Source organism: Vipera ursinii (assembly GCF_947247035.1).
Source record: "Vipera ursinii genome assembly, chromosome: 7".
NCBI lineage: Eukaryota > Metazoa > Chordata > Lepidosauria > Squamata > Viperidae > Vipera > Vipera ursinii.
This window is the reverse complement of record NC_139521.1, coordinates 51959650-51987244: the sequence shown is the minus strand read 5'-3', so window position 1 is coordinate 51987244 and position 27595 is coordinate 51959650. Positions and strand designations below refer to the sequence as shown.

At 36.7% G+C, this 27595-nt stretch overlaps 1 protein-coding gene across 4 annotated transcripts in view; it reads right to left on the bottom strand.

Moving 5' to 3' along the window:
• Positions 1-1212: 1212 nt before the first annotated feature.
• Positions 1213-27595, bottom strand: part of FHIP1A (FHF complex subunit HOOK interacting protein 1A) — a 66468-nt gene continuing 40085 nt past the window's right edge. For 3 of the 4 annotated variants that reach the window (XM_083367795.1, XM_083367793.1, XM_083367794.1), the window contains exons 7-13: positions 27379-27546; positions 23907-23986; positions 19454-19641; positions 15857-16900; positions 9908-10086; positions 9480-9618; positions 1213-4453 (exon numbers count right to left, since the gene is read on the bottom strand). In XM_083367795.1, the coding sequence (XP_083223921.1) occupies positions 4197-4453; positions 9480-9618; positions 9908-10086; positions 15857-16900; positions 19454-19641; positions 23907-23986; positions 27379-27546 (2055 nt within the window). In that variant the 3' untranslated portion in view covers positions 1213-4196. Of the gene's footprint in view, positions 4454-7765; positions 7901-9479; positions 9619-9907; positions 10087-15856; positions 16901-19453; positions 19642-23906; positions 23987-27378; positions 27547-27595 lie in introns of those variants that run through there. The other variant, XM_083367796.1, reaches the window with a different exon arrangement.

Sequence of the window (27595 nt, the reverse complement as noted above, 5' to 3'; positions counted from 1 at the left end):
TTGTGCGTTCTGCAAGAGTGAACAACTCACAAGCAAGCAGCAAGCCTCCAACAAACACCCTGTGGCTGGCTGGCTGCTCATAATCACAGCCAGCTGTGCTAAAGGAGGTGCAGCTGTGCTTGCTTAACTGGAGGGGATTTAAAGAATCCTGCCAGTTTTTAGTTGCTGGATGTAATTTTGGGATTTCCTTGTACACTCCCAGATTTTGCTTCCTTTCTGACCGTGTCTTGAGCTTTCAGACCTCATTATGCTTTCTGACCGGAGACTGTTAGACTTGCCTTAAGTCTCTTTCTCATTTCTCAGAAAACTGGGCATGCAAACATAAATCCCGTACTCAAACTTCCTGTTTTGTTGCCTTGCATTCTTTGCACTATCTGCATGCATATTTTTTTACAGCTTGCTTTTATCTAATTGCTAATCTCTTACCCAAGCACATTTTTACTGTATGCTTGCCTCTGGCTCCTCAGAAAGAATTGTGCATGCACACATAGACAAACTCTTAAGCAGATTCCCTAAAATTCTAGGTCATCTTCTCTCCAAATATATAGTTCCTCTACCCTGTAATAAATTGGGAATGCGATAAATAAAAATACATTCTGCCATAGCTTTGTGGCTAGCTAATCACATATGCATAGGAACTTTGGAGCTGGTGATAAGAGAACAGAAAATAACTCAAACTGTCCCTCTGTATCACCTTTCTTTGTTGGTAAGGTAATAAGTTTAGTTTCCCCATAGGAGAAGATGAAGTTGTCATAAAAGAAGATGCACTTAAAAGCGTCCAGGATGACATGTTAAAATCACAAGGGATTTTGGGGAAAACTTTATGAACGAACTGGCTGGCAGCTAGAAGTTTTACACTGAATAATGTGGATCAGACAGTTTTGGCAGTGATTGAAAATGGAATAATGGACACTGTTGAATTCTGTTCAGAGAAAGCTTAGCTGGGGGGGGCGGGGCGGTGGGGGGGCTGAGCAGTTTTATTTATTCAATTTGTTTAATTGCCATCTCAACAAATGACTCTGGGTTGTGAACCATATAATTTGTTGTTGTTGTTAGTTGCGAAGTCGTGCCCAACCCATCGCGATCCCATGGACAACGTTCCTCCAGGCCTTCCTGTCCTCTACCAACTTCTGGAGTCCATTTAGGCTCAGGCCTACTGCTTCAATGACACCATCCAGCCACCTCATTCTCTGTTGTCCCCTTCTTCTATTGCCCTCAATCTTTCCCAGCATTAGGCTCTTCTCCAATGAGTCCTTCCTTCTCATTAGGTGGCCAAAGTATTTGAGTTTTAGCTTCAGGATCTGGCCTTCTAAAGAGCAGTCAGGGTTGATCTCCTCTAGGACTGACCGGTTTGATCGCCTTGCAGTCCAAGGGACTCGCAGGAGTCTTCGCCAGCACCATAGTTCAAAGGCCTCAATTCTTTGGTGCTCAGCCTAATAATTAGTTATTACTAATTATGATTTATAGAATATTAGATGAAATCATAACAAGACTCCCCAGAATGTTCAAGGGGAGGTACCAGGAAGAAGGTACTGAAGAGAACATGCATTTAAATGATCCTACTATTTGGCTAAGATTGAAGATAGGCGGAGGAAAGATAAAATATTTGCTTGTCACAAAAATATCCAATCACATGTCATTTTCTCAATATGTAGTTAATGGTACAATGCCAATTACTTTCTTTAAAGTAGTTTTTATTAAAAACGTTTACATACATAATAAGAAATACATTCAAAGAAAATATCAGTAAACGTGAAAAATAAGAAAGGAAAGGAAAGGAAGAGAAAAGTAATAATAAAAGAACAGAAAATAAAAGAAGTGGCTTCCAATCTGCCTCTCTGCAGTTATACATATAATTCTAATAAAGCCTCTCTATGATTACATAATGATTATTTCCCTTTTTTCTATAACTTCATTGTTCTAATCTTCAAAACCGTAAGTCACAAAATCATTATTTTTTACATAAAAAAAATCAGTAAGGTCACCAACAAATGTAGATGCTGTCCTTTTTCTAATCCAAGAGGTGAGTTTGGTCATCTGGGCAAGTTCCGTCCATTTCACCAGCCATTCATTCCTCCATGATAGCAAATCTTTTCATCTTTGTGCATATAGTAATCTTCCCACTGTAATCATACAGGCAGTCCTCGACTTATGACCACAATTGAGCCCAAAATTTCCATTGTTTAAGCAAAACAACTATTAAGGGAGTTGTGCTCCATTTTACGAACTTTTTGCAATGGTTGTTAAGTGAATCATGTGGATGTTAAGTGAATCTGGCTTTCCCCATTGACTTTGCTTTCTAAGTTGGTTGCAAATGATAATCCCAGGACCCTGGAAGCACATGCTGGTTGCCAAGCAACCAAAGTTAGTGACGTGACTGTGGAGGTATTGCAATGGTCATAACTGTGAAAAACGATCATAAGTCACTTTTTACAATGTTGTTGTAACTTTGAACAGTTGCTAAATGGTTACAAATCGAGGAATATCTGTATATTGAAATAATCTTCCATTGTTCTTTTTAAACTGTTTATCCATAAGTTTAAAAAGGAACCATTCTGGCTTCAATCGGTATAGTGCCAATTACTTAAGATCTTTCCTTAGTCTGGAGTAGTAATACACAAAAGAATTGCTATGGGGAACAAATTCAGGTCTAAAGAAAAATGTAAAATGCCCAAGATGTGTTGTTTGCCAAAGGAAGGGCAAAGAGCAGAGGTATGGTATGAACAAACATGGAACTTAGGACAGAATAAGATACTTATAACTTTTAAGATTTTTACATCCTGCAAAATTTTGATGAACTGAAAAATACACAGGCAGATTCTCCTTTACTCTCTATGTGTAGAAATACTATATTAACTCTTACCGAAGGAATTACAAATTCTCCCTGCAATTATCAGTTCCTCTAAATATAATATATAAACAGATGAAAATAATTGTTTTCCAGCTTGGTATTTATGTCCATTTTTTTCATTTGTTGTAAAATTGCTTCTCCTTTTCACCAATGGGAAAAAAAGGCTTTTTCCATTGTTGGGCCACTTATTGCTCAAAGTTAGCTTCAACACTGGAAAGACAATTATTCTTACTAGTGCAAACTGGAATGCAGCTATAATATACCAATTCATCATGTCTGGAGTCTTCTAATGAGTCTCATTACTCAAAAAAGAAAATGTTCTTAAGGAATGCTACACCAATTGTAACAGGTTGCACTGTATTTATCCCAGAAAACAATCTTTTTTCTGATTCTAGTAGAGCAATATATTAAAGCCATTTCTCTAAAGTGCAATCTTGCAGCATATCAGTGTACATCAAAAAGGTTTACCAATGTACGAATGTACCACAAAGATTTTCTTGAACCAAATAAAATTTCAGCAAAAACTATTTGGAAATTTACCGTGTTCATTGCTTAAAATGACTTACAAAATATACAATCACATTTTTTAAGAAATAATTACATTTTTAAGACTACTAAAACATTTACCTTTTAGCTTGTCAATAAAAGTATACAAATTTATTCTGCAAAAAAAGTTAGTTTGCATAGAAATATTTTGCCTTGTGCAAATTTTATTAAAATAAGGCTTGAGTTTTTTTTAGCAGCAATCTAATTTTAAAAAACAAATATGCCAAGAAATGGCAAAAAAAAATACTCTGCAGTCTGCACTTAACATCCACTTACTGTACTCATTTAATCTAAATTTCAAAGAAGTCAACAGCTTAGTGTTGCATTGCCCACAACATAAGGCAATATGGTATGCATTCAGCACCTGCATCTGCTTTCAGCAAATCACAGGCTTAGAATGAATCCATTTGGATTCAGAAGTCTAAACACTGGTAAAGTAGAATTTGGAGAGAAGACTGCTAACTCTCCTTTCAACTGTGATCATCTTATTGGATTGTCACGCTGGATTTAATGAATCTTTGCGAGAGAGAAAATATTTTCACTTTTTTATATAACTGTATCTTTCTAATCTGAAGGGTCACAACAGCAAAGTTTAAAAGAGAACACCTGAAAGTCAGCCAAATCAAGGATATAAATAAAAGTATTGGCTTCATTACTAATCAACTTCTTATGAAAATGAAACACAACCCCAAAAGTAACAATTTCTCCTGAATCAAGTAATACCAGGAATATGAAGTTCAAATTTGTTTCGTAAGTAGTTCTGCATTTAAAACAAATGTGAAAATGTATTTTAAAGGTTTTAGAATCGGTAGTAATCCTCCAGATCACCCAATACTTTATAGGATAGAATCGAATGTTCCTGTGCAAGAGCTGCTAGTTCCTTGAGAAACTCTGGGAAGAGAGCTGCTGCAAGGATGGCGTTTGGAATGTGCAAGGAGACTTTTGGAAGACCAGAGCCTTTTTTTGTTTTATTTCCCAAGTAAGTCTGGAGGAGGGCTTGGGATGCCTCTGAGAGATTCTTAACTTTTTCTGTGACACTCTTCTGTTGCCCATTGTCTGAAAAATTAAAAATAAAAGAGTAAAAAATTTTGAAAATACTTTAAATGCACGTGCAATGCTAGAGGTTCTAATAAAAATTATTGGATTATTTTTACAGGATGTTTAAATGTATTTTGAGATCATTATTTTATTTTCACCACCAGCCTCACAATACAAATCAATACTCTTATTTTACTAACAGGAAAATTTTACTTTATCTTTTGATGAATGGGGTTCTCAACCAAGATTCTTAAGTGTGGCACATCACAACATGCAGGGTTTATAACTCTAAGCAATGTGGCAGTATCAATAACATGAAAAAGCCATTCTAATTCTGGATATTATTTAGGGCTATGTAGTGGGAATTTTTCAGTGTCCTAACAGGTGCATTTCATGTACTTCTGCTCTTGTGTCTTGCAACTTAAATTAATGACATGAAAGTGAAATACAAATCTTTTATATTTATATACAGAATGTATTGTTTGGGGAAGAAATTTTTCATTTTCCTAAAAAAAAAATGAACACCTTATGATACCTTTATGGACATTACCAACAGTCTTAACAAAATAAGAGTTGGAAGAGACCTTAGAGGTTTTCTAATCCAACCTCCTGCTGAAAAAGGAACCCTATACAAGGGCTTTTCAACCAGTGGTATGGGTACCACCTGTGGTACATTGGCACCTGGCAGGTGGTACGCAACCATCCTGGAAAAGTGGTAGCAGGGGAGGGGAATGAGCAGAACCGGAGGCAGCACTGCACAAGCCTGAGCAAGAGACGGCTGGAACTGCAGGGCTGTCACGGCTCAGCGAAAGAGCCAGGATCAGCGCTTCTTCGGGGCTGTAAGGGCTCAGTGGAAGCGCCAGGATCAGCGCCAGGCTCCTGCTGGAGCTCAGCGCTGATCCTGGTGCTTCTGAGCCCAGAGGAAGCGCCAATCAGCTGGAATGTTGCAGCATCTCCAGGGTCTTGTGATTTACATTCAGATGCTTGGCAACTGATTCATGTTTATGATGGTCACAGTGTCCCTGGGTCCTGTGAAGTGACCAAAACCTGCTGCAACCACCCAGCAGATGGGGGGGGGAAATAAAAACCAAACACCTCCCACCCCACCCCTGCTGCCAATCCTCAACAGAAATGCCCACAACAATAAAAACCTTGGACAGGAGGAAGAGCGCTGCCGGGCGAGCAGGCAGGTGCCTTTCTCGGCTGTGGCTTGGGGGCCAATTTTTTCAGTGCCATTGTAACTTTGAACAGTCACTAAGCGAACTGTTGTAAGTTGAGGACTATCTGAACTTCATCACTTTTTTCCTTTTTTTTTTTTTTGGTCATCAAGTTTTTGATACCTTGTTGGTGGTACTCGGATGTTGCCATATCCTAAAAGTGGTACAATGGGTGAAAAGGTTGAAAAGCCCTGCCCTATACCATTTCAGACAAATAGTTGTCCAATCTCTACAAATGGTTGTCCAATTTCAAAGCATAGTCTTGTGCCAAATTAATTCTACTTCATTTCTCCTAATTGGCATGATCTGTGTTGATGACATCTGGTTTACAATAAGCACTGTAAACTAACTATTAGGCATTAGTCAGTGATTCCTAAAAAGCTACTACAAAATGGGAGTGTAAGCAACAAAGATAGATTCAGCTTACAGACTGACCGAAAAAACTAGGGAGGACAAATTATCAAGGCTATAACAAAAGTATATGTAGCTGGAATTAAAAATATTTTCCTGTTTAAAATATCTCAAATATTTAAAAAAAATAATAATCCAAACTGCCTCATGAATAAATATTCACTGGATGTTGGGTGTTGTTCATACCGCATGCGTTAAATATTTTGGAAATAGATGAAGCAGGGCTAAAAATATCAAAGCAGGCATTTGGCTCATGCCTTGGGGGACACATAAAAAGAGTGGCTACAATTCAAAGGAAAGGCATTAGATATCTATTTTTCTCTGACAGGAGACTTTATTTTTTATTTATTTTATTTTTAAAATAAATTTATTTATTTTATTTTTAAAACTTTAGAAGTCTTGCAAAATAGTTCTGAAAAGTATAATACAGAGGTGTCAAACTCGCAACATCACATAACATGTCGCAATGTATCGTGACTTTTTTTCCATTGCTGGCAATGGGGTGGGCACGGTTTCACCATGACACATCTGGCCCGCGGGCCGGCAGTTTGACACCCCTGTTATAATATGATGTCAAAATCTTCTGGCTAACTCAGCCTACTGAAACCAGAAGTGTTTGAATCCTAGTCTCCGTATGTTGGGTTTTAAATTCAAACTCCAGGGAACAACTGCCACATCTCCTACCAGCTAGTTACTTAATGTATTTTTTCACATGATTCACTAATTATGTGAATTAGACAATGGTTATAAAAGATACCAGCAGATATTAGGACGGCAATCAGAAATGAAGAAGCATTGAAATTAAAATTGGCAGGAGGGAAAGAAGCTTACAATGAACTTAAGGAGCAAGAAAAGGTGGACTCTTCTGGAAAAAAATAAAGAAACCTCTTTACCCATTCTACTGTTAAGCAATTAGTCACTATGGTTACTGTTCTCATCAGATTCTGAAAAGTCCCCTTATCCCTGAACGCAGCCACTAATGAAAATTCCTATATACAACAGCTATAGAAGAACAATCCTCTGACACAAGATTCTAGCAGAATGCTAATCAAGGCTTAGTGGGGTTAAAAAGTTAATTCTGAAATCAGAACACACAAACTCCAGTCCAAAGATTGCAAGTACGCTATTTTTCTAAAAGACTCCTCAGTATCATTCCCATGGAGCGTATTTTAGACCTTTTCAGGTCATCCAGTAAATATACTCATGCCCCTGAACAGGAAAGCTCCCTTTACTCACCCTGTCTTTTCATGAATTTGATTAAAGGTAATATATTATTACATCTTAGGAAAGTAACCTCATTCTGCACAGAATGCTACCCAAGTTGTTTATTCTTAACCTATGAGCCAAACATTAGCAACGATGGGGAAAAGATCAACTTTTAATTAACACTTCCAGCATTTATAATTGGAATCATTTCCATGTTTTGTCTTCTAAATTAAAAAATTCAGCTGAATTATATATTTCATACTGCAATTTACAATTTGGGACATGACTTTTCAGAATAATGTGGGTTTGTTAAAAATGAGGGTCAAGAATAATGAGTTACCAGTAAGACATACTCTATATAGAAGTGTATGAGGAGGATGTGTGAAAGGCAATAAAAGCCCCCTGACCTACTCCAATTTACAAAGACAATGCACATATACATACAAAACTGACAATTCCATTTATATAAATAGTAAGTTAATTGTATTCCATTTACTTTTTTCATATCTGTGCTAATTGGTCTTCTTTTAAACTCATTCCATTGTCACTGAAGTATTTAAATTTTATCACTAGGGGAGCATATATAGTAAGCAGCTGATCTAGTGCAGCTGCAACCACATGCATAGGTTTGCTGTGGGAATAAAATAAGAGCAGATATAGTACTCCGTGTAGATAGACATAAAGAATTTTTCAGAGCCTGAGCAAAGGATAACAGTTTGTCAAACATTACAAATACAAAATATGAAAAGGAACCAACACTACGTCCTCTCCGTCTCCCAGTGCATTGTGGAGTGGTTAGCAAGAGGATCAGGGAAACTCTGCCAAATTCTTAGAAAATTATTGCTAACTTTACATATGGCATATCAATTTCAATAATGAATTATAAACTACTCATTGTCAAAAAAATAATGATGTGACAAAATCCTAAAGACCAAGTTCAAAAAACAGTTTGGGGAATCTGGTACAAGAAATGCTTAAAAGAAATAAACCACTAGTTTATACAGAGAATTTTTCTTCCTGAATTACAGTTAAACAGCTCTTGAGCAAAATTCACCAAAGTGTTATTTACATAAAGTTATTGGGTAATTTTATGCAAGCATCCCAGGTCAAAGTGGGGCTGCAGAAAATGATGATTATCTTCTCCCTGGAGCAATGCATTTTTTTGTTTTATTAGCCTACAAATTGTTGCAATAAAAGTTGGCTAACATGTTAGAATTGACAACAGTTTAATCAAAAGGCAGCTGCAATTGGAGAATTGTCCCATATGAAATAACCTAATCTGTCTGCCCTAAAGTGTATACCTAGACTTATTTTTACCACAGTCCATTCCACTTGGCAAGTGCATTCATGAGATGTTAGATTTGTTCAACTCTGGCAACAACGCATAAACTGCAGAACTTTTTACTATTAGAATTCCCAAGTGAATGTTTGAAGCTGCTCTCTCCATCACATAGCCTTGCTAGAAATAAAGCAACTTAAAGCAATATTTTAATAATGGCTGTTACACCTATAGATGGAAATTATTTTTAAAAAGCTGTGATTTTCAAATATCTGTAGTAGTATTAATACAAAGAGTTTTAAGGTAGTCTTTCATAAATAAAATTATAACTGTATAATAGTCTTTTCTTGATAGAAAAGTAGGATATCAGGAAAGGTAAGACTACAGCTTACCTTAAAAAGTTGCACATTTATTTTGCATACACAAAGTTTCAGCACTTTGTGATCCATGAGGACTGAGAGTCAGGTTTTTTTTCTCCTATAGTTTTTTGGGTTCATACGAATATTGCAATGAACATTCAGTTATGTTAAACCTACTTTAGATTTTATGTTGTTTTATATAATGTAGTCATGTAGCTCAACAATGTAACTTATGCCACTATTTTTAAGCAGTTAGAAAATATTATGGAACTCAGAAAAAAAGGATTATTCTCTGGTTTTCCAACATTAAAATAGGCTAATAGTTCAAGCTCACATATGTCCTGGCCATTTAATATACCTGCCAGTTCTGGTCAAGATGAATGCAACTCTAGATTGGTGAACAGATACTAACTATCCTTACCTAAAGAGAATGGTAAGGATAATTTGCAAAATTAATCCCAACGATTATCTAGAATAAACTTGCACAGTATAAAAAATATAGTTTACTTTCCATTTATTCCATTCTCATTAAAGCTAGAAAATATGTTTAATTTATCAGGAATGATTATTACCTTTATTTAATGATTCTAAAGGAACATCCAGGGCATCTACTCGTAAAAGCAGGTACTTTTGTGCTTGTATCAGAAGAGCAGGGAAATCTTTTTCAATGGAAGCAAACTGCTCAATTTTATTCTTTATAGATGCCAGCACCTGCCCAAAAATAAAGTAAAATAAATAAATAGCATCTATATAGCTACAAATTGTTATATCAGTTATTCGTTAAATTATGACTGAATTATGTATTTTGTCCTTCATAATGTATCTTACTGTGATATTTTTATATTCTCTTGATTTAAACAATTACATTTTAATAAATCAACATTAAGATATCACTCTGTAAAAACTGAAGCCAAAATGTATTTAAAAAACAAAACAAAAGGGTAAGTGCTACACTTTAAAGTGAGTTTTAAAAGATTTCTTTTTAGCATTAAAGTAGTACCTGGTACAGAGACCGCACACTAGGCTGAAATACCATATTTGTATTGAGCAAAAAGGAACGAAGAAGAGGTTGTGGGTAACTGGCCAGATGAGTAATTATTCCAATAAGCAGCAAATTTACATGCAAGGAGTTTTCCAACATATTTTCCAGTTTTGATAGCACAACGCTGATAAACGGGCCTGCAGATTTAAAAAGCAAATCAAAACAAAGCAGGTTTTTGAATCGTAAGAAAGGAGAAACAAAAGGCAAGGCGTTTGTGAGATCTGATCCAACTCAACATACTTTATGATTTTATTTAAAATTAGCATCAACTCATTTTAAGATTTTATTTAAAATTAGCAGCATAAGGCCAATTATTCGTTTCACTTGCAGGCATACAAATTCAAACAGTAATTGCAGAAGGTAAGCAACCGTTAATCAGGCTGTATTCCTTTCTTCAGCTCTCTTGTTTCTCTTCTGCTAAGGAGCAGAACTGCAAGAAAAAGAGGCTTGATTTATTAGCATCTGGCCAAGCATTTTAAAAATAAATTGCCTTTCCACTGGATATGTGTGCAGTCCATTGTGTTAACTAAATGTATGCATTGCTATTTCTAGATTCCTACTGTTAAAAAAAAGGGGGGGGATTGACTGGTGCTGGCTGGCATTGCCTCTCTTAGGCTGGCAGGATATGATTTCTCCCTTAGCCCACTTCCCATAAAAGCCATTTGCAATGAGTAGAGTCATCCTTCATTGGTACGTCACCTTCAGTCCTGAAATCCCCACTCAACTCTTGTCTTGTCTAGCCTGGGCTCTCCTGAAACCAAGGATTCTTCAGCAGCCAATGTTATGATGATTGATGATGATGATAACTTTATTGTCACTTTGAATGTACACCAATCGGCATACATCAAAATGAAATTTCGTTGCATACAGCTCTCAAAGGGTCACCGCCTCCAATATATACTCCTTGTTCGTGGCCCGCTCAAATTTCACATTGTCCATTTTAGTCTCTAGGGAGTGAACGATGGCAAACAGGACAGATGGAAATGGGGCTCCATGTGGATTAGCCCTCAAGTTAGCTTGTATTCCGACAACCTCGCCTTCTTTCCTTTTTCTGATCCTGACTCTTCCACCTTTTCCTTAAAGAGGCCTTGCTTCTTTTCACCCCTGGAGCACGCTGCCGCCGCCACCAACTCCTCCAAAAGCCTCTCTCTCTTCCTCTGGGCCTGCCGACAGCCTCATCCAGTTCCTTCGCTCCATAAGCTCCAGGTCCTCTCCTCCTCTGCCTCCTCTGGAAACAGCCCTGATTTGCAATAGAATCCATCACTGGGCCAGCAGTCAGATCTTGCTGCTGGTAGAACAAATTCAAACAGTGCCAACGACTTTTAACGTTTTTTATTTTAGATTTCTATTATCTAGAATATATTTGGGGGGGGGGGAGAGGATTGACAGCCATTCCTCTGTGCTTTCCCCAAAAGTCTTATGTTCCTGGTTCTCTCCTCCCTTTCCCCATTCACAGCAGCTGATCTTTTTCTGTGAGGAAACATGTTATCCAATGTATTTCTTTGGGTGAATATACGGCAGGATAACAGGCAGCCCTAGGCTGTGGTATGCTGTCACAGGAAATTGGATTAAGAACCACAGCTATCAGGTATTCTGCATTTCTGTTTTCAACAAAGAGGCTAGGAACTGGGGGCATTACAACTGGTACATTTAATGCTAATATCTTGTTATGGAGTACATATGACTGGGCAGAGGACAGGGAACATATACAGAAAAGTATATGCTTCCTGCCCCAGTGTACAACAGAATGACTTAGCAATAAGCACAGCTGCTTCAAAAATTAAAAAAAGAAAAATATTTATAAAGAGATGGAGAAAACACTATTGTAATTTTCTCTTTCTTTTCCTCAAGATTTTAAATGCCACTTTTACAAAGAGAGAGAGTGAGGAAGGGGGGGAGGAGAGAGAGAGAGAAATCCTCCTATCCTATTTCTCAGGGGTGAAGTATCAGTGACATTCTGAATTTAGCAAGCCTCCAAATCAAGGTCTCTTCTCCTGTTATCTTCCCACACATGCCAAGTAATTGTTGCCCCTGGAAAATATATCTTTCAAAGAGATAAAAGTAAATTATAGCTTGGCTTATACTGATATTTTTTCACAGAATGGAATGGGGCAAAGTAATCCCATTCTCCTTGCCATGCTTTAGAACTGTTACTCTGGATTGGCATATCGCAAGATTGGTTTGGTTTGCAGATGTTTTGTTACTATACAACATAACATTATCACTGGACAAAGTTTGAGAAAGCGAGATTGGCAGAGATTATACACGCATCTGTCTTGCCTGCTTGCCAATGCTTGGAGGGGGTGGTGCTGCAAGCGAATGTTGTTTTTTTCGACTGAATGATGTCTTGTTGGTAGATTTTTGACTTGCAAGGTGACAACTCTGTCGTATCTGTGAAATGAGCTTTTTGATGGGATGGGCTCACTGAGACAATAGTTTCTTTCCCTGTGATTGTTGAATTTACTTAGGTTTTCATTATTGATTCCATAGTATGGGTCTATCCGTTTATCTCAGAATTGGTCGATTAGTTTGTGATATGGGAAAAATATTGTGGGCTGCTCATGCATTACTTCTGGGTCTTTGGATATGTTTTGAGATAGCTCTATAAATAGGTTTTAAGTCTTTATATCTATAGATCATTGTTTGGCTAGACTGACATTCTTTCTAAAAATGCTCTTGATTTTTTTGTATCTATTAACAGAAAAACTTTGGTAATGGTTGTAGACAGAATGGGGATGCTTCTGAAGAAATTTATTATGACACATACAAATAGCCTATTATTAAATTAACTTCCAGTAATTGTGACAAAAAGCGATTTATAGGTTTTGAACTTTTTGCAATACAAAGTAAATTAGATTTTAAAAATGATATTACCCACAACTCACCATACAGTCTTAAAACTTATTTGGATCCTATTCATAGTAAAAGTTACATTTGCAACATTATATTCCCATTTTATAATGATAATTGTGTCCTTGTTAATAGGTGAGTGAGCGGTGAGCATTACTTTATAAACAATTAAAAGCAGCAGATGTTATATTAGTCAAAACATATAGGGTATTCGTATCTGCTTAGTTCCATAGTTGCTGCTTATTCCCTGGAAAGACAAGTTCTGTTTCCACATTTTACCCCTGTAAAAAAGGAACAATGAATCCTCTCCACTGTCCCTGTGCTCTGCCATAAAACTAGCAGGCAATTTTATTTTTATTCATATTTTTATAGATGAATAAAGTCATTAGAAAATGACTTGCTGTATATTGCAAAAAAGAAGAGGGTGAATGGAATAAATGCAGATTTTAAAACAACTGTTGGAACACATCAAAGAAAGATAACAAACTTGACATAGAATACAAAGAAATCTTTGCACATTATACTCTTGTCATAACTGAATTAAGATTTGTAAAATCAATCCATCTACTACCATTGTAAAAATTAAAAGTACTGTTTGCTTTCTGTTTTCTTTAATGAATGAAGATTAATAGAATCTATGAAAGTTGAAATAAAAATTCAGGTTGAATTAGTTATGGAAATCATTAACAAAAGTATATGCTTGCTTACAGCACTGTAATATAATACGGTACATCATCCCCTTACTGTATCTCTTTATTTCTCAAGAATGTTTTATTTATTTTTTTAAAAAGTGAGCCAATCTATTCCTGTGATGATTAATTGGTTATAACATTCACGCCTTGAAATAAAACAAGATTCAAGGACGCATCCAGATTTGTTTGTTCCTTTATCTTTCTGCCCTTGCAATAACATACAGTACAAGATTGTTAAGAATAACAATTAAGAGCATTGCCATAAGTCGTAGATCAAAACTGCTAGGCTGCACCTCAAGGAATGTGTCTGTAATATTTTCACAAACATCCATGTCCCTCTTTCTATTGCTTTCCTCCTAATCAGTTATAAAGCAATTATAAACTTGTTTTTAAACTAATGCATATGGTATGTATATGCTCTTGGCTCATGTGGATGCAGGAATCCAATGATCTGCGAACAAAAGGACTGCCTGGAATTCTCTCCAGTTGCTGGTTTCATTGGGCGAGTTTTACATGAGAGATCTAATTCCAGAATTTGAGGCATTTAGACCAAGGTGTTTTCCAAGAATTTATAAAATCTATTCAAAAATGCTTTCATCTAATGATGCTACAAACTGATTGCTGCATTATGATACAAAGTTACATGTCGCTTGACAGCAGATGGAATATTCTGCAATGTTACAGAATATTCACATTGATAAAGAATAATCACTGTGGGGGTAAAATGGGGCAAATACACCAAATGGTAACAGAGCTGCCATGTACTGCTAAAAAATGAAAGCAAAAGCAAGCAACTTTCAATTTATATTCAATATTTTGAGAAGTGATTGTTAGATTAAGAATATTTTTTTTTCTGTAGCAATTTCTCCTTAAGAACATGTAACATATAATTTAACACTAATAGTTAAGTTTGTCTTTCTTTTAAAGTATGCAGAACTACAGCCTGAAATGGTGTCACTATTAGAGATTTTCTATACAGCAAATATAAAGTCAAGCTGATTAAATAAACTACAAGTAGTCCTCAACTTACAACAGTTCACTTAGTGACCATTCAAAGTTACAACAGTACTGACTTCCGGTTTGCCATCAGTGCCTCCAGACGCATGGAGGTGAACTCCGTCTTCAGCATCCGATTTCACCCCACTGGAGGACCCTGGAAAGTGTTGAAAGTCGCCCTGTAGGGGCGACGAGCGAGGAGGAGATCCTCACTTGATCGTGGGAGGGCGGCAGCCTTTCCGCTTGATCCGGGGCAGCTCTCCAAACCGGTGGGGGAAAGTCCGGCCATAGCAATATGGCTCGTCATTAAGTTGCTAACAGCCGAAGACAAAATTACTACCAAGCACCTTTAAAGCAACGTGGATGAAACTGGGTAAGATCTGATCTTCTCTTTAAGACTCTAAATACCTTTCCTGCAAAAGCTGACCTAAGTATTTTTCCCCCTGTGAGGAGAGAGGGAAGGGAATTCCTGCCCCACCCTCTAAGAACAGCAGCGACTGACTACTCAGGGAAAATAAAGCAATTAAAAATTATAAGTATCAAATGTTAAATTTGAATACTGATGGGAAACTAAAAATTGGGAAAAAATCAATAACAGGACATTGACTATAAAGATTGAATGTAAAAGTATAAAGATTGAATGTAAAAGTAATTAAGATAATGTATAAGCTAAAAAATTATTGATAAATGTAATAATGATGTTTTTACTTAGTTGATAGAATAAGAACTGTATTAACTTAAATATGAGATAGTAGATATTAAGGGAAAAAGCGAGGAAATATTTGATGTTGTAACTTGAGATTTGTACTAAAGATTTTTGTATGTTATTGAACTATTGATTAACCCAGCCACCACATTGCTTTTAAATACTTAGATGTAAAATTGGAAAATAAAATATTATTTTTAAAAAAGTGACAGCGGCATTGAATGACCATTTTTCACACGACCGTTGCCACATCCCCATGGTCATGTGATTTATATTCGGATGCTTAACTGACTCACATTTATGATGGTTGCAGTGTCCTAGGGTTATATGATCAACTTTTGCAACCTTCTGAAAAGCCAAGTCAACGGGGAAACCAGGTTCAGTTAACAATTGGATTACTAATTTAACAACTGCAGTGATTCACTTAACAAACGTGGCAAGAAAAGTCATAAAATGGGGTGAAACTCACTTAAGAAATTTCTCAATTACCAACACAAACTTTGGGGTCAATTGTGGACGTAAGTTGAACACTACCTGTTTTTTAAACAAAGAACCCAAATAAAAATGCAAGCATACGAAATAATGCGCCAGCACCTGCTATTCACATCTAGAACTGTGTCATTTTAACAAGCAGGAGTGGCTTAATTAATTAGAAAACTGTACCTGTAAATGGGATATTCTGGAATCTTGCAGGGTTGCTGGGCCAGGCTTCTTTTAATCCAAAGGGTGAGGGCATACTTTCCGCTGATGGAGTATCTGCTGAAAAGTTTTCAAAATCTTCTTCCTCTTCAATAGGGGACACTGGATCAGGAATCAGCAGTTTCAGTTCTACCAAGCCTGAAGAATTTGAGTCCAATTCTTTAATGATGTTATCACATTCGGAAATAAAATCTTCACGGTCAGGATTCAACAAGTTCATGTTAGTGTGATGGTCTCCTTCTAGGGAAGAAAGTGTCTGTTCCAAATCAGGTTGCAGAGTTGTTTCAACAATGCTGCCTTGGATTCCATCTTCTGCTTGTTGGATCAGATTTGAATTTTTCATATTGCGCTCCTCCTCCAAATTTAAATCTGACGTGGGACTTTCTAGAGGACCATTGATTGAGATGGCATCTGGATTATCTACATCTGTAGACTTTGATATTAAAGGTTCCTCCTTTAAGCGGTCTGCTTCCTGTGCATCCTTTTCAGCACATAGCCTATAAACCATGACATCATCCTGAAAGTCTGATTCTTCTATGTATGATCCCTTGATCAACATGATAGCATTTTTCTTCATTTCTTGAATGTGCTTCGGTGGTTCTGCAGGAGGTTGGGTATTAAAATTATCATCATGCTGGGGAGATCCTGTATCAGATCCTGGAGAGATCCCAGTATCATAGCTATCATCCCATTCCAGCTCCAATTGTGCCTTTCCTCTCAATGGTCTCACCTGAGAAGAAACATTACTAGGTGTTCTGGGCTGCAGTTGGAAAATAGGCTGGTCTAGGTTTTTACCCTCTTCTTCAACTGAAGTTTGGATAAAGGTATATGGATTGGGATTTTCCCCATCATATGGAGCAGACCAGACTTCACAATCTTTTATACAGTGCAGTATGAGAGTTTGAGCATCCCAAAGGTACTGCAGATAACTGATATCAATAGTTTTCCCGTATTTCACAATACATGTGGAGTCTGCAATGCTCTTCCTGGACAGTTCTTCGGAGGAATCTGCAATGCAGCAGCAAAACGTTACAGGGAAGTAAGGGGAAATACAAATCTTCATTTAGACATCATTGTTACATGGGTATCACAGCCGTACATCACATCAATAAATAGTATAATTAAACAAGATACAGATTTAATGCTAAGCATTTGAATGAGCACAAAGAGAGAATATCAATATTAATGCCACACTGTCTCTAAAGTTAGTTAACTTTTCCCTATTTCTTTTGCACTGTGGTAATTATATTTTTACTTATTATTTATACTTGCAAATGTAACTTTGGGTATCACCTTACAAAACATAGTTTTCAACAAAGTATTCCAATAGTTTACATTGCCAGCAGGTAAACTCCGGCATGCCAAGATCCTTGTGACATATTAACATAAAATCCTGATTTGTATTTCTGCTACAAAAACACATCCTACCCCTGGAAAAATGAAGCATCTGCCATTTTTTCTGAGAGAGACAAAATAAAATAAAAGGAAATCAATTCTATTTTCTAAGGCATATTATCTATCCAGGGATAGGCCCTTTAGGTCTCACCTGGACCTCTCCATATGAAATGATTTCAACTTTCAAAATTCTTGGCAATGGCCATCTGATGGTGGGATTCTAGTGTTAAAATTTAACCTTCTGGAAGGGGGCAAGTTTGGAACACTTTATTCTATAAGCTACTGGATTTTGCATGATACAGTATAGAAGAGATGCAAGGTGCAGCACTTGCCCAAGTGGTACATCAATTTTTATCCTTTCCTTATTATGGTCGAAGAGCCTGTTCTTAACTTTAATCTTACTTAAGTGTAATGGTCCAATATGTCTCACTAAGAAAGTATAACAGGAATAATTGTTTTGGTTTTATAGGGAACAAATGAAATTAAAAGGTCATTAGGTTTTGCATACTGGCAAAACATACGGTAATATACTTCTGTCGTATGGAATGACTTGATAGCTCCAGAACATGTTGACATTAAACAAATTCAGTGAATTATTTTTCATCATAAAGAAGAATTTCTTTTTTTCTCTTCACTAACATTGCGATGCTTCCTTTGACTGAATTGTCAACCATAAACACAAAACAATGTGAAGTTAAAGATCATGCCACTGGTCACTAGATAGGTAATTTCCAAGCAACTTCCAATAAATTATTTTAGCTGACCTACGACCAAGTTGTCTTGAGATATTTATGATGCCCTTGTAGAATGAATATGAAAGCTTCAAGCAACTAGCTTACGTTTTATTTGTTTGTATGGGTGAGATTTTTTTTGTCCTAGGGAAATGGCTGCACTTCTTTTAAGTCAGAAAAGGAGATTTAATTTCTTCTGTTTAGGTGCCGTGTTTCAACTTGAGAACCCATATATTTCTATCTTCATTAACGGTCACAATAAACCTAGACAGGCAAGTTAAGCTGAATGGAAATGCTATCCATTCGGCTCTCCATAATGCTATCAGATATTTGTGATAGAGCACTGGAACTATGGTGCCTCCATGGAAAAACAGGAAATAATACCATGGCACATTTATGGTTGCTTTTTTTTCTGTATGTCCTGCAAAATGAAACAGCTTTCTTCCCATCCTCAGAGACATGTATTCTGTAATCTATGCAGTGCCTCAAAAATCACACAAAAATGCAGTTGCACAATTTGACACGATTTAGTCCAAATATTATTTGCCATTGAATCAATGATGACTTTTATCAATCACACAGGTATACTTTCTCAAGGATGAACTCAAGTGTTACATAAACTGTAGTTCTTTGTCCCACAATCTAAAAACCATTTTATTTTACTGGACTATTGGCCTTTTCTGTGATTATAGGCAACCATGTTTATTAGCATTATGTTTTGATGTGGTTTCTAGTTCTTGTGCAAAGCTCAGAATCCACGTGGATTGAGGCAATACATGAATACAAAATTATTGGAAGCACACAGCCCTAGATCAGGACTGTCAAACATGACACAATTCCTCATCCGGTTTTTTTGGCATGCTTAATGTTATCAATTCTTGGACGAGTTTCTATTTCTGCAAAGTAATGTTTAGTGTTGTATGGCATAGAATCAAACACATATGACAAAAAGTATTTTTTTAGCCCACATTAGATAAAATTTGGGATTGACAAGTTATTCTGCAACTTGGTATAGAACAGGAAATGGTTCTTTCCTATTCTTAGGCGTAAAGACCAATCAAAGACAACAATGACCATAAATATGTCTACCTCTCCTTGACTAAAATAAGCTCTCTATTTTTCTTTTATGATCCTAAAAATAGTTGCTTGAGATTTTCAAATTATCTAATAATGGGGCATGTTCTTAAAATCTTTACATTCAAGATTTGTGAATCATGTAAAAAACCCTCCCCCAAAAAAGGATAATTACTATTGATTACCTAGATACAGCTTTCATTTTAAGAGATTTTGATTATTACCTTTACTTAAATTTGTATATAAAATTCCTTTGTAGACTAGTTTTCTAAAACATTTCCAAATATGAATATTGGTGTGGAAAAAAATCAAATCAACTTAATACAAGGACTGTCTTTTTAGAAAGCAGATAAATGTTTACCTGCGCAATGATTATTTTTTTTCCAGAGAATATAATCTTTCTCTTGCTTTTCAAATGTCAGAGTAATGCCACTTGAACAACAGATTGGAGTCAAGGCAAGCAGCTTAGCGGCAGATACAGAATACCAATCTCTCTCTCTCACAGACCATCTCTGGCTGAACATGATGTGATTACAGGGTATCAGGTACCTAGAAAAACAAGAGGCTATCATTAAACTAAAATAGCAGAGAGAAAAGTAAAAAGTTTCCAGGAAACCTTATTTGTTATTTAAATTGAAACACACCAAAAACCATTTTTTACTGAATGACTAAGGATTAGGCTGCTGAGAAGATGCTTTGCCTGTAATAGGTAAAAAAAAAAAAGACTGCATTTTTGGTGGTAGAAGTATCAGGATACTGTGACTTCCTGAGGCATCAATAGTGGGCCAAATGAAGCAGCAGTTTAAGACAGACTTTGGACAGACTTTTCTCAGCCAGGAAGATGAGCAGAACCCTGGAAGGCAATATTTTCAATGCAACAGGTACATCACATTTCACTTGGCATTATGGTCACAACAAGCCTACAAGGAAGATGGGATTACCGGTAACTTTATCCAGAGTAACTTTATTCCTTCATCTTTTCAGGAAAAGACTGCAAACTTTGTTGTTGTTAGCTGCGAAGTCGTGTCCGACCCATCGCGACCCTATGGACAACATTCCTCCAGGCCTTCCTGTCTTCTACCATCTTCTGGAGTCCATTTAAGCTCACACCTACTGCTTCAGTGACTCCATCCAGCCACCTCATTCTCTGTCGTCCCCTTCTTCTATTGCCCTCGATCTTTCCCAGCATTAGGCTCTTCTCCAGTGAGTCCTTCCTTCTCATTAGGTGGCCAAAGTATTTGAGTTTTAGCTTCAGGATCTGGCCTTCTAAAGAGCAGTCAGGATTGATCTCCTCTAGGACTGACCGGTTTGATCGTCTTGCAGTCCAAGGGACTTGCAGGAGTCTTCTCCAGCACCATAGTTCAAAGGCCTCAATTCTTTGGCGCTCAGCCTTTCTTATGGTCCAACTTTCACTGCCATACATTGCAACTGGGAAGACCATAGCCTTGACTATACGTACTTTTGTTGACAGGGTGATGTCTCTGCTTTTTAGTGTGCTGTCTAGATTTGCCATGGCTTTCCTCCCCAGGAGCAAGCGTCTTTTAATTTCTTGGCTACAGTCCCCATCTGCAGTGATCTTGGAGCCCAGGAAAATAAAATCTGTCACTACCTCCATTTCTTCCCCATCTATTTGCCAAGAATTGAGAGGGCCAGATGCCATGATCTTGGTTTTCTTAATGTTAAGTTTCAACCCAAGTTTTGCACTCTCCTTCTTCACCCGCAACAAGAGGCTCTTTAGTTCTTCTTCACTTTCTGCCATTAGAGTGGTATCATCTGCGTATCTTAGGTTGTTGATATTTCTTCCGGCAATCTTAATTCCAACTTTTGATTCATCTAGCCCTGCCTTTCTCATGATGTGCTCTGCACATAAGTTAAATAGGCAGGGCGACAGTATACAGCCTTGCCGGACTCCTTTCCCAATTTTGAACCAATCAGTGGTTCCGTGTCCAGTTCTCACTGTTGCTTCTTGACCCGCATATAGGTTTCTCAAGAGACAAATAAGATGGTCTGGTACTCCCATCTCTTTAAGAACTTGCCACAGTTTGTTATGATCCACACAATCAAAGGCTTTAGCATAGTCAATGAAGCAGAAGTAGATGTTTTTCTGGAACTCCCTAGCTTTCTCCATGATCCAGTGTATGTTGGCAATTTGATCTCTAGTTCCTCTGCCTCTTCGAAATCCTGCCTGTACTTCTGGTAGTTCTCGATCCACATACTGCTGAAGTCTAGCTTGTAGGATTTTAAGCATGACTTTACTAGCATGAGAAATGAGTGCAATGGTGCGATAGTTTGAACATTCTTTGGCACTGCCTTTCTTTGGAATTGGAATGTAAACTGATCTTTTCCAATCCTGTGGCCACTGTTGAGTTTTCCAAATTTGCTGGCAAATTGAGTGTAGCACTTTTACTGCACTGTCTTTTAAGATTTTGAATAGTTCAGCTGGAATACTGTCACCTCCACTAGCTTTGTTGTTGCTCAGCTTTTCTAAGGCCCACTTCACCTCACATTCTAGGATGTCTGGCTCGAGGTCAGTGACCACCTCATTGTGATTATCTGGGACATTAAGCTCATTCTTGTATAGTTCTTCTGTGTAATTTTGCCACCTCTTCTTAATCTCTTCTGCCTCTGTTAGGTCCCTGCCATTTTGGTCCTTTATCATGCCCATTTTTGCATGAAACGTTCCCTTCATGTCTCCAATTTTCTTGAAAAGATCTCTGGTCCTCCCTATTCTATTGTTTTCTTCTATTTCTTTGCATTGTTCATTTAAGAAGGCATTCTTATCTCTTCTAGCTATTCTCTGGAATTCTGCATTCAATTGGGCATATCTATGTTTTTCTCCCTTGCCTTTCGCTTCCCTCCTTTCCTCAGCTATTTGCAAAGCTTCCTCAGACAGCCATTTTGCTTTCTTGCATTTCTTTTTCTTTGGGATGGTTTTGGTTGCTACCTGTTGTACAATGTCGCGAACCTCTGTCCATAGTTCTTCAGGCACTCTGTCTATCAGATCTAATTCCTTAAATCTATTTGTCACCTCTACTGTATATTCAACAGGGATATGATTTAATTCATACCTGAGTGGCCAAGTGCTTTTCCCTACTTTCTTCAGTTTAAGCCTAAACTTTGCAAGGAGAAGCTCATGGTCTGAGCCACAGTCAGCTCCTGGTCTTGTTTTTACCGACTGTATAGAGCTTCTCCATCTTTGGCTGCAGAGCATATAGTCAATCTGATTTCTGTGTTGACCGTCTGGTGATGTCCATGTGTAGAGCCGTCTCTTGGGTTGTTGGAAAAGAGTGTTTGCTATGACCATCTTATTCTCTTGACAAAATTCTATCAGCCTGTGCCCTGCTTCATTTTGTACTCCAAGGCCAAACTTGCCTGTTATTCCAGTTATCTTTTGGCTTCCTACTTTAGCATTCCAATCCCCCATGATGATAAGGACATCATTTTTTGGTGTTACTTCTATAAGGTGCTGTAGGGCTTCATAGAACCGGTCAATTTCATCCTCTTCAGCACTGGTGGTTGGGGCATAGACTTGGACTACTGTGATATTGAATGGTTTGCCTTGGATTCGAACTGAGATCATTCTGTCATTTTGAGGATTGTATCCCAGTATTGCTTTTCCTACTCTTTTATTGACTATGAAGGCTACTCCATTTCTTCTGAGGGATTCTTGCCTGCAGTAGTATACCTGATGGTCATCTGAATTAAATTCACCCATTCCTGTCCATTTTAGTTCGCTGATACCTAAGATGTCGATGTTCAATATTATGCCACCTAATTAATTAGCTTTAGCATGGCCTGGAAAAACAAGATATATGGTGTCTGTTTGGCTAATCACTGCAGAATCAATTAGGTGGCAAAATAAAAGCGGAATGTTTTTGTTTTACCAGCTTATATAGACAATCAAATGGACTGATGACGAAGGAGCACCTTCTTGTATTTCCTGAGCAGGAGATGGGGTGGAAAGCAAAAAATATTGGGACAAGAACAGATTCCTAATCTCTTCAGAAATATGTTCCTTCCATTATTCACCCCTGGCTTTCTGAAGGTAGTGCCTCCAATTGAAAAAGCTTGCCAACTCTGGAGGAAAAACTGCATGAAGAAGGAAGACAGAAGGACTAAAACATGAGATAACTTGTTGCCTACTGTATATACAAAGGTGAACTGGGTCATTCAACAGCTATGTGAATTTAGGAAAATGTAACTTTTCGACCTTGTCACACTCCTTCCCTGCCCTTCTCTTAAATTTCTGATAAGCCCCTTTCAGCCAGCTAAGGGGTCATTTTTAAATAAATTTCCCTTTTTTCTACATACTGAATTTCACATTTACTCCCATGGTATAATTCATCATTAAAGCTGGTGGGAATTAGAAGGTAGGCCTTCTCTGCTGGAACCCGTTTTGTGGAATATTCTCTCCCCAGAGATTAGAATGGCCCCAACCCTGTTGGCCTTTCATAAGGCTTTAAAAACCTACCTGCGTGCCCGGGCCTGGAGCTCGGAATATACTAATATATATATTCCTTGGCTTTACTTTACTTAGATAACTACCTCATCTGCTGCATGTATTTTTTGTTGTTGTTTTTATTGTTTTAATTTTTTTAGTTGTTTTAAAACTGCTTTATTGTTTTAGAATTGTAAGCCATGTCATGTGGCTGAGATGGGTGGCTACAGAAAATGAATGAATGAATAAATGAATGAATGAATGAATGAACCAACCAACCAACCAATAAATAAATGTATATATGTATTAATCCCAAGATAGCAATTTTCACTGAATAATTTTCACTGTAATTTCAGAAAGGAAAGTTTGACTTTACCTTAAAACTAGCTGAAGCATCACATCTTCACAATGCAAACTGATAAGTGTTTTGAACAATGCCAAGGACACCACACAAAGCTGGGAAATGATAAGCACAATATGAATGCATAATTTTTTCATCCTTTCCAAAGTAAAAAAGAAAAAAACCCTCATACTTGCAAATAGAATTGAATTGTGATACATTTGAAAGGAATTATTTAAATGTTTCACTTTGTTACATATTTCCAGAACAATTAAATTAGCATGCCTAAAAGTATAAACAAAAGATAAACAGAGATATATGCTGGGATATGGGAAAAATGTTTTAAGAGCAAGAAAAAGAATTGTAATATGATTTGAAAGAGAATTAAAACTGTAATTAAGTTCAATATTCTCAAACATCTGCACGACAACTTTGCCATGTTTAAATATGGATCTTAAAATGAAAATGGACTGTTCTTTCCAATATGAAAAACTATGTTATAGTAGACAGCATATATCTATTTTATTTAATCAAAGTTACAGGCCATCTTAGACAGCCAGTTTGGTTGGTTGCTGAAATGGGTAATAGCAACTGTGTGACTTTAGAGCAGTCAGTTTCTCCCAGCCCAGGATTCAAATGGTAAACCACTTCTGCAATACTTTGCCAAAATAACTGAACCACCTTGATCTGGCAGTCTCCAAAAAACAGGCAGAACTGAATGGAAAAGACAAAAAGAGGCCACCTTGGCCACACCCATAATTCTGGACTAGACTCCATGTAATGTTTCCTGAAAGTCATCTAGTGAGGTAAGATTGGACCAAGAGAAAGTGACTGGTCCAAAATAACCCAGTCAGCTTGTGTGGCAACAGATGGGCGTAATTCTGGGTATCTCTGCTGTTACCTATTTATAAAAATCAGTCCTATTGTTACATTATACAACAAAGAAGTCATTTCGCATCATTTATGCACTGATTCCCAAGGACAATACTTCACAATACCCAAACTCTCTACCAATACAGTTCAACAAAGATAACACTAGCAATTTAGCTGTTGGTTGAAACTGAGAGTTTTAGAGTAAATCTGCTTTGGAACTGGAATCATTGCAGAATATGTGTGTGCATACATACCTCCATTAATCATATTTATTTGGCCCCCAAAAAAGTGTCAGGCAAGGGGAGAGGCAGGAATGCAGACTGAAGCAAATGTTTTTATTTACTGCTTCAGAATCCTATGCAACTGGAATCTGCTACCACGTTAGCTATTTTTGTGACATAAGTAACATGCCACAATTATTCAGAAGAGGATCTGGGCAACCAGTTAATAGCTTGTATTTCTATTTATACTGGCAATCCAATGAAGTAATCAAGCTGGTTATGTGGATATTATTATTACTGATGACACTGGATCAAACAACATTATACAAAACAAGTATTTAGCTTCATGAAAATGGACCACTTAATTCTATTTCTCTAAAATTGGGTTAGTGAAATATTTTTATATATATATATATATATATATATATATATATATATATATATATATATATATATATATATATATATATATATATAATTTCAAACTATTAAAAAATCAATATCACTAGTGTTTTATACAACCACATATATTCTGCTGTTATGTATTTCACAGCTATAGAAAAAAAAACCAAAAATAGTCTAATGAAGTGACAAAAAAATAAATCAGTTTTATAATGCTGAATGGCTGATTTTATTGCCAACTTGTGATTGTATTGTTGTTTGAATTAATTGTTTGATGGTTTTAATTTTTTGTACAATTAAACTTTATTGTATTTCTATGGTTATTTTCAATTAAAGGAATCAAACAAGGATTTGATGCAAGTGAAATAATTGGACACAAAACTAAATAAATAATAAAATGAACAGTATCTTAAAAACTTTACTAATAGATGAAAAACAGTATGCCTGAGCATCCTAGGCAAAATGTAGAGTCGGCCTTAAAAGAGTTTAAATCTCTGAATAACGTTTCCCTTGAATTTAAGAACTTTTTAAAACACAGGACTGTAGTATGTAAAATAGGTTTGCACTGTATTTGATTGGACTACAGGCAATAAACAGAAATCTCTCTCCAGCCCTCACCAAAAAAACACAAGGGGAAACTGAGGCAGGAAACACTTTTAAGCATGAATCTATGTGGCTCAAATATAATTGGGAAGAGGTGTAGAAAGACAAAAGAAAAATGAATAACATAATTTTGGATATGATTCACATTCTTTTGTAGCCAATGGTGTAATGATATTGTTTTATTGGCAGATCTGAATTTTGAGATGAGGAGAGCTGGAATAATTTCAAGATTAGAAATAGGCACCAAACAGAACAGAAGCTTTATATAGCCATATTTAACTTATTAAATGCAAAAAGAAAACAAATACAGCAAATTATAGCACTGAAAGGAACTGATCTGGCTGCCAAATTTTGATGGCGATTATTGATTACTGTTTGTCAGGCCACAAAATGGGAAGCTGGAAACCTAAGCCTGCAGCCTGTAGCATACTCGTCCCTGACTAAAGATATTCATTGTAAATCTGGAATTTTGATAAATGTTCAATGTCACTTAGGAATTTGGAGAAAAATAGTTTATAAATGTTTTGTATGGTTACAATGAAATTAAGCAGTCTATTCTATAATTACTCATTTATTTCCTTCAGTTATATTCACGCTTGTCATATTCTTGTTATTTAGATTTCTTTTTCATGTATAAGTATTCTGAATTTGAAATCATTTTCAGCAGCAAAGTCATCTTAGTACTCTTCCGGCCATAACTTTGTTTGATCAAATGCTTTCATCATTCAGGTCCATTCTGAAAAAAACAGTTGTTGACCTAATATTGTAGAAGATGACCAGGCTAAGCCCGAGAGAGGGGTCAAACACATCATCAGTCCCAAGCCCCTTCACACCCACAAGAGATCTAAGTCCAGCCCACCTTGAATTCCATTGATTCTTATCTAGCGCCTATTTGCTTTGACTCTTAGTAGTTCAGTAGTTAATAATCCAGATTCTTATAGAGAGCTTAAGCTTCCAATAAACCCTTATATTCATTTGGACTCTTGCCTGAACTCTTGATTTCTTGCACTTGAAAAATACTACACAATAGTCAGATTATATAAGGGGGGAAATGACCTCTGCCAAATGGCAGCCATCTAGAGCAGTGTTTCTGAACCTAAGCAACTTTAAGATGCTGGCTGGGGAATTGAAGTTCACACATCTTAAACTTGGTGAGGTTAAGAAACGATGATCTATTCTAGATGATTTACACTCATTATGTAAGTGATAAGATTTCAATTTTCTTATTTTTTCCATTTGCTTTCCTTTTTTTCCTCGTGTAGCATTAGATTGTTATCCTGAAAGTATGAACTTAATTCGGTTTATCAAAAATTTCCTTTATAAGTGTTTATAAATTTCACATTTATCTAAAACAATTTCAGTAACAACAATAATGAGGAAGAGCAAGAAAGACTTCCCCTCCCACTCACCTGAAATGGAGTATTTATCCGGCTTGCAAGAGTGTCCAAGATGTGCACATTCTCATGACGGTGCAGAAGGATGAAACGGAGGAAGATCTTGAGTAAGGCTGGCTCAGAAACGCTCCGCAAAAAGAGATCTAGATATGCAGTTGTAGCCATCACTTCTTCCACTGTCACCTAAAAATGAACACTTATTATGATCTATACCAAAATTCAGACTTGTTTA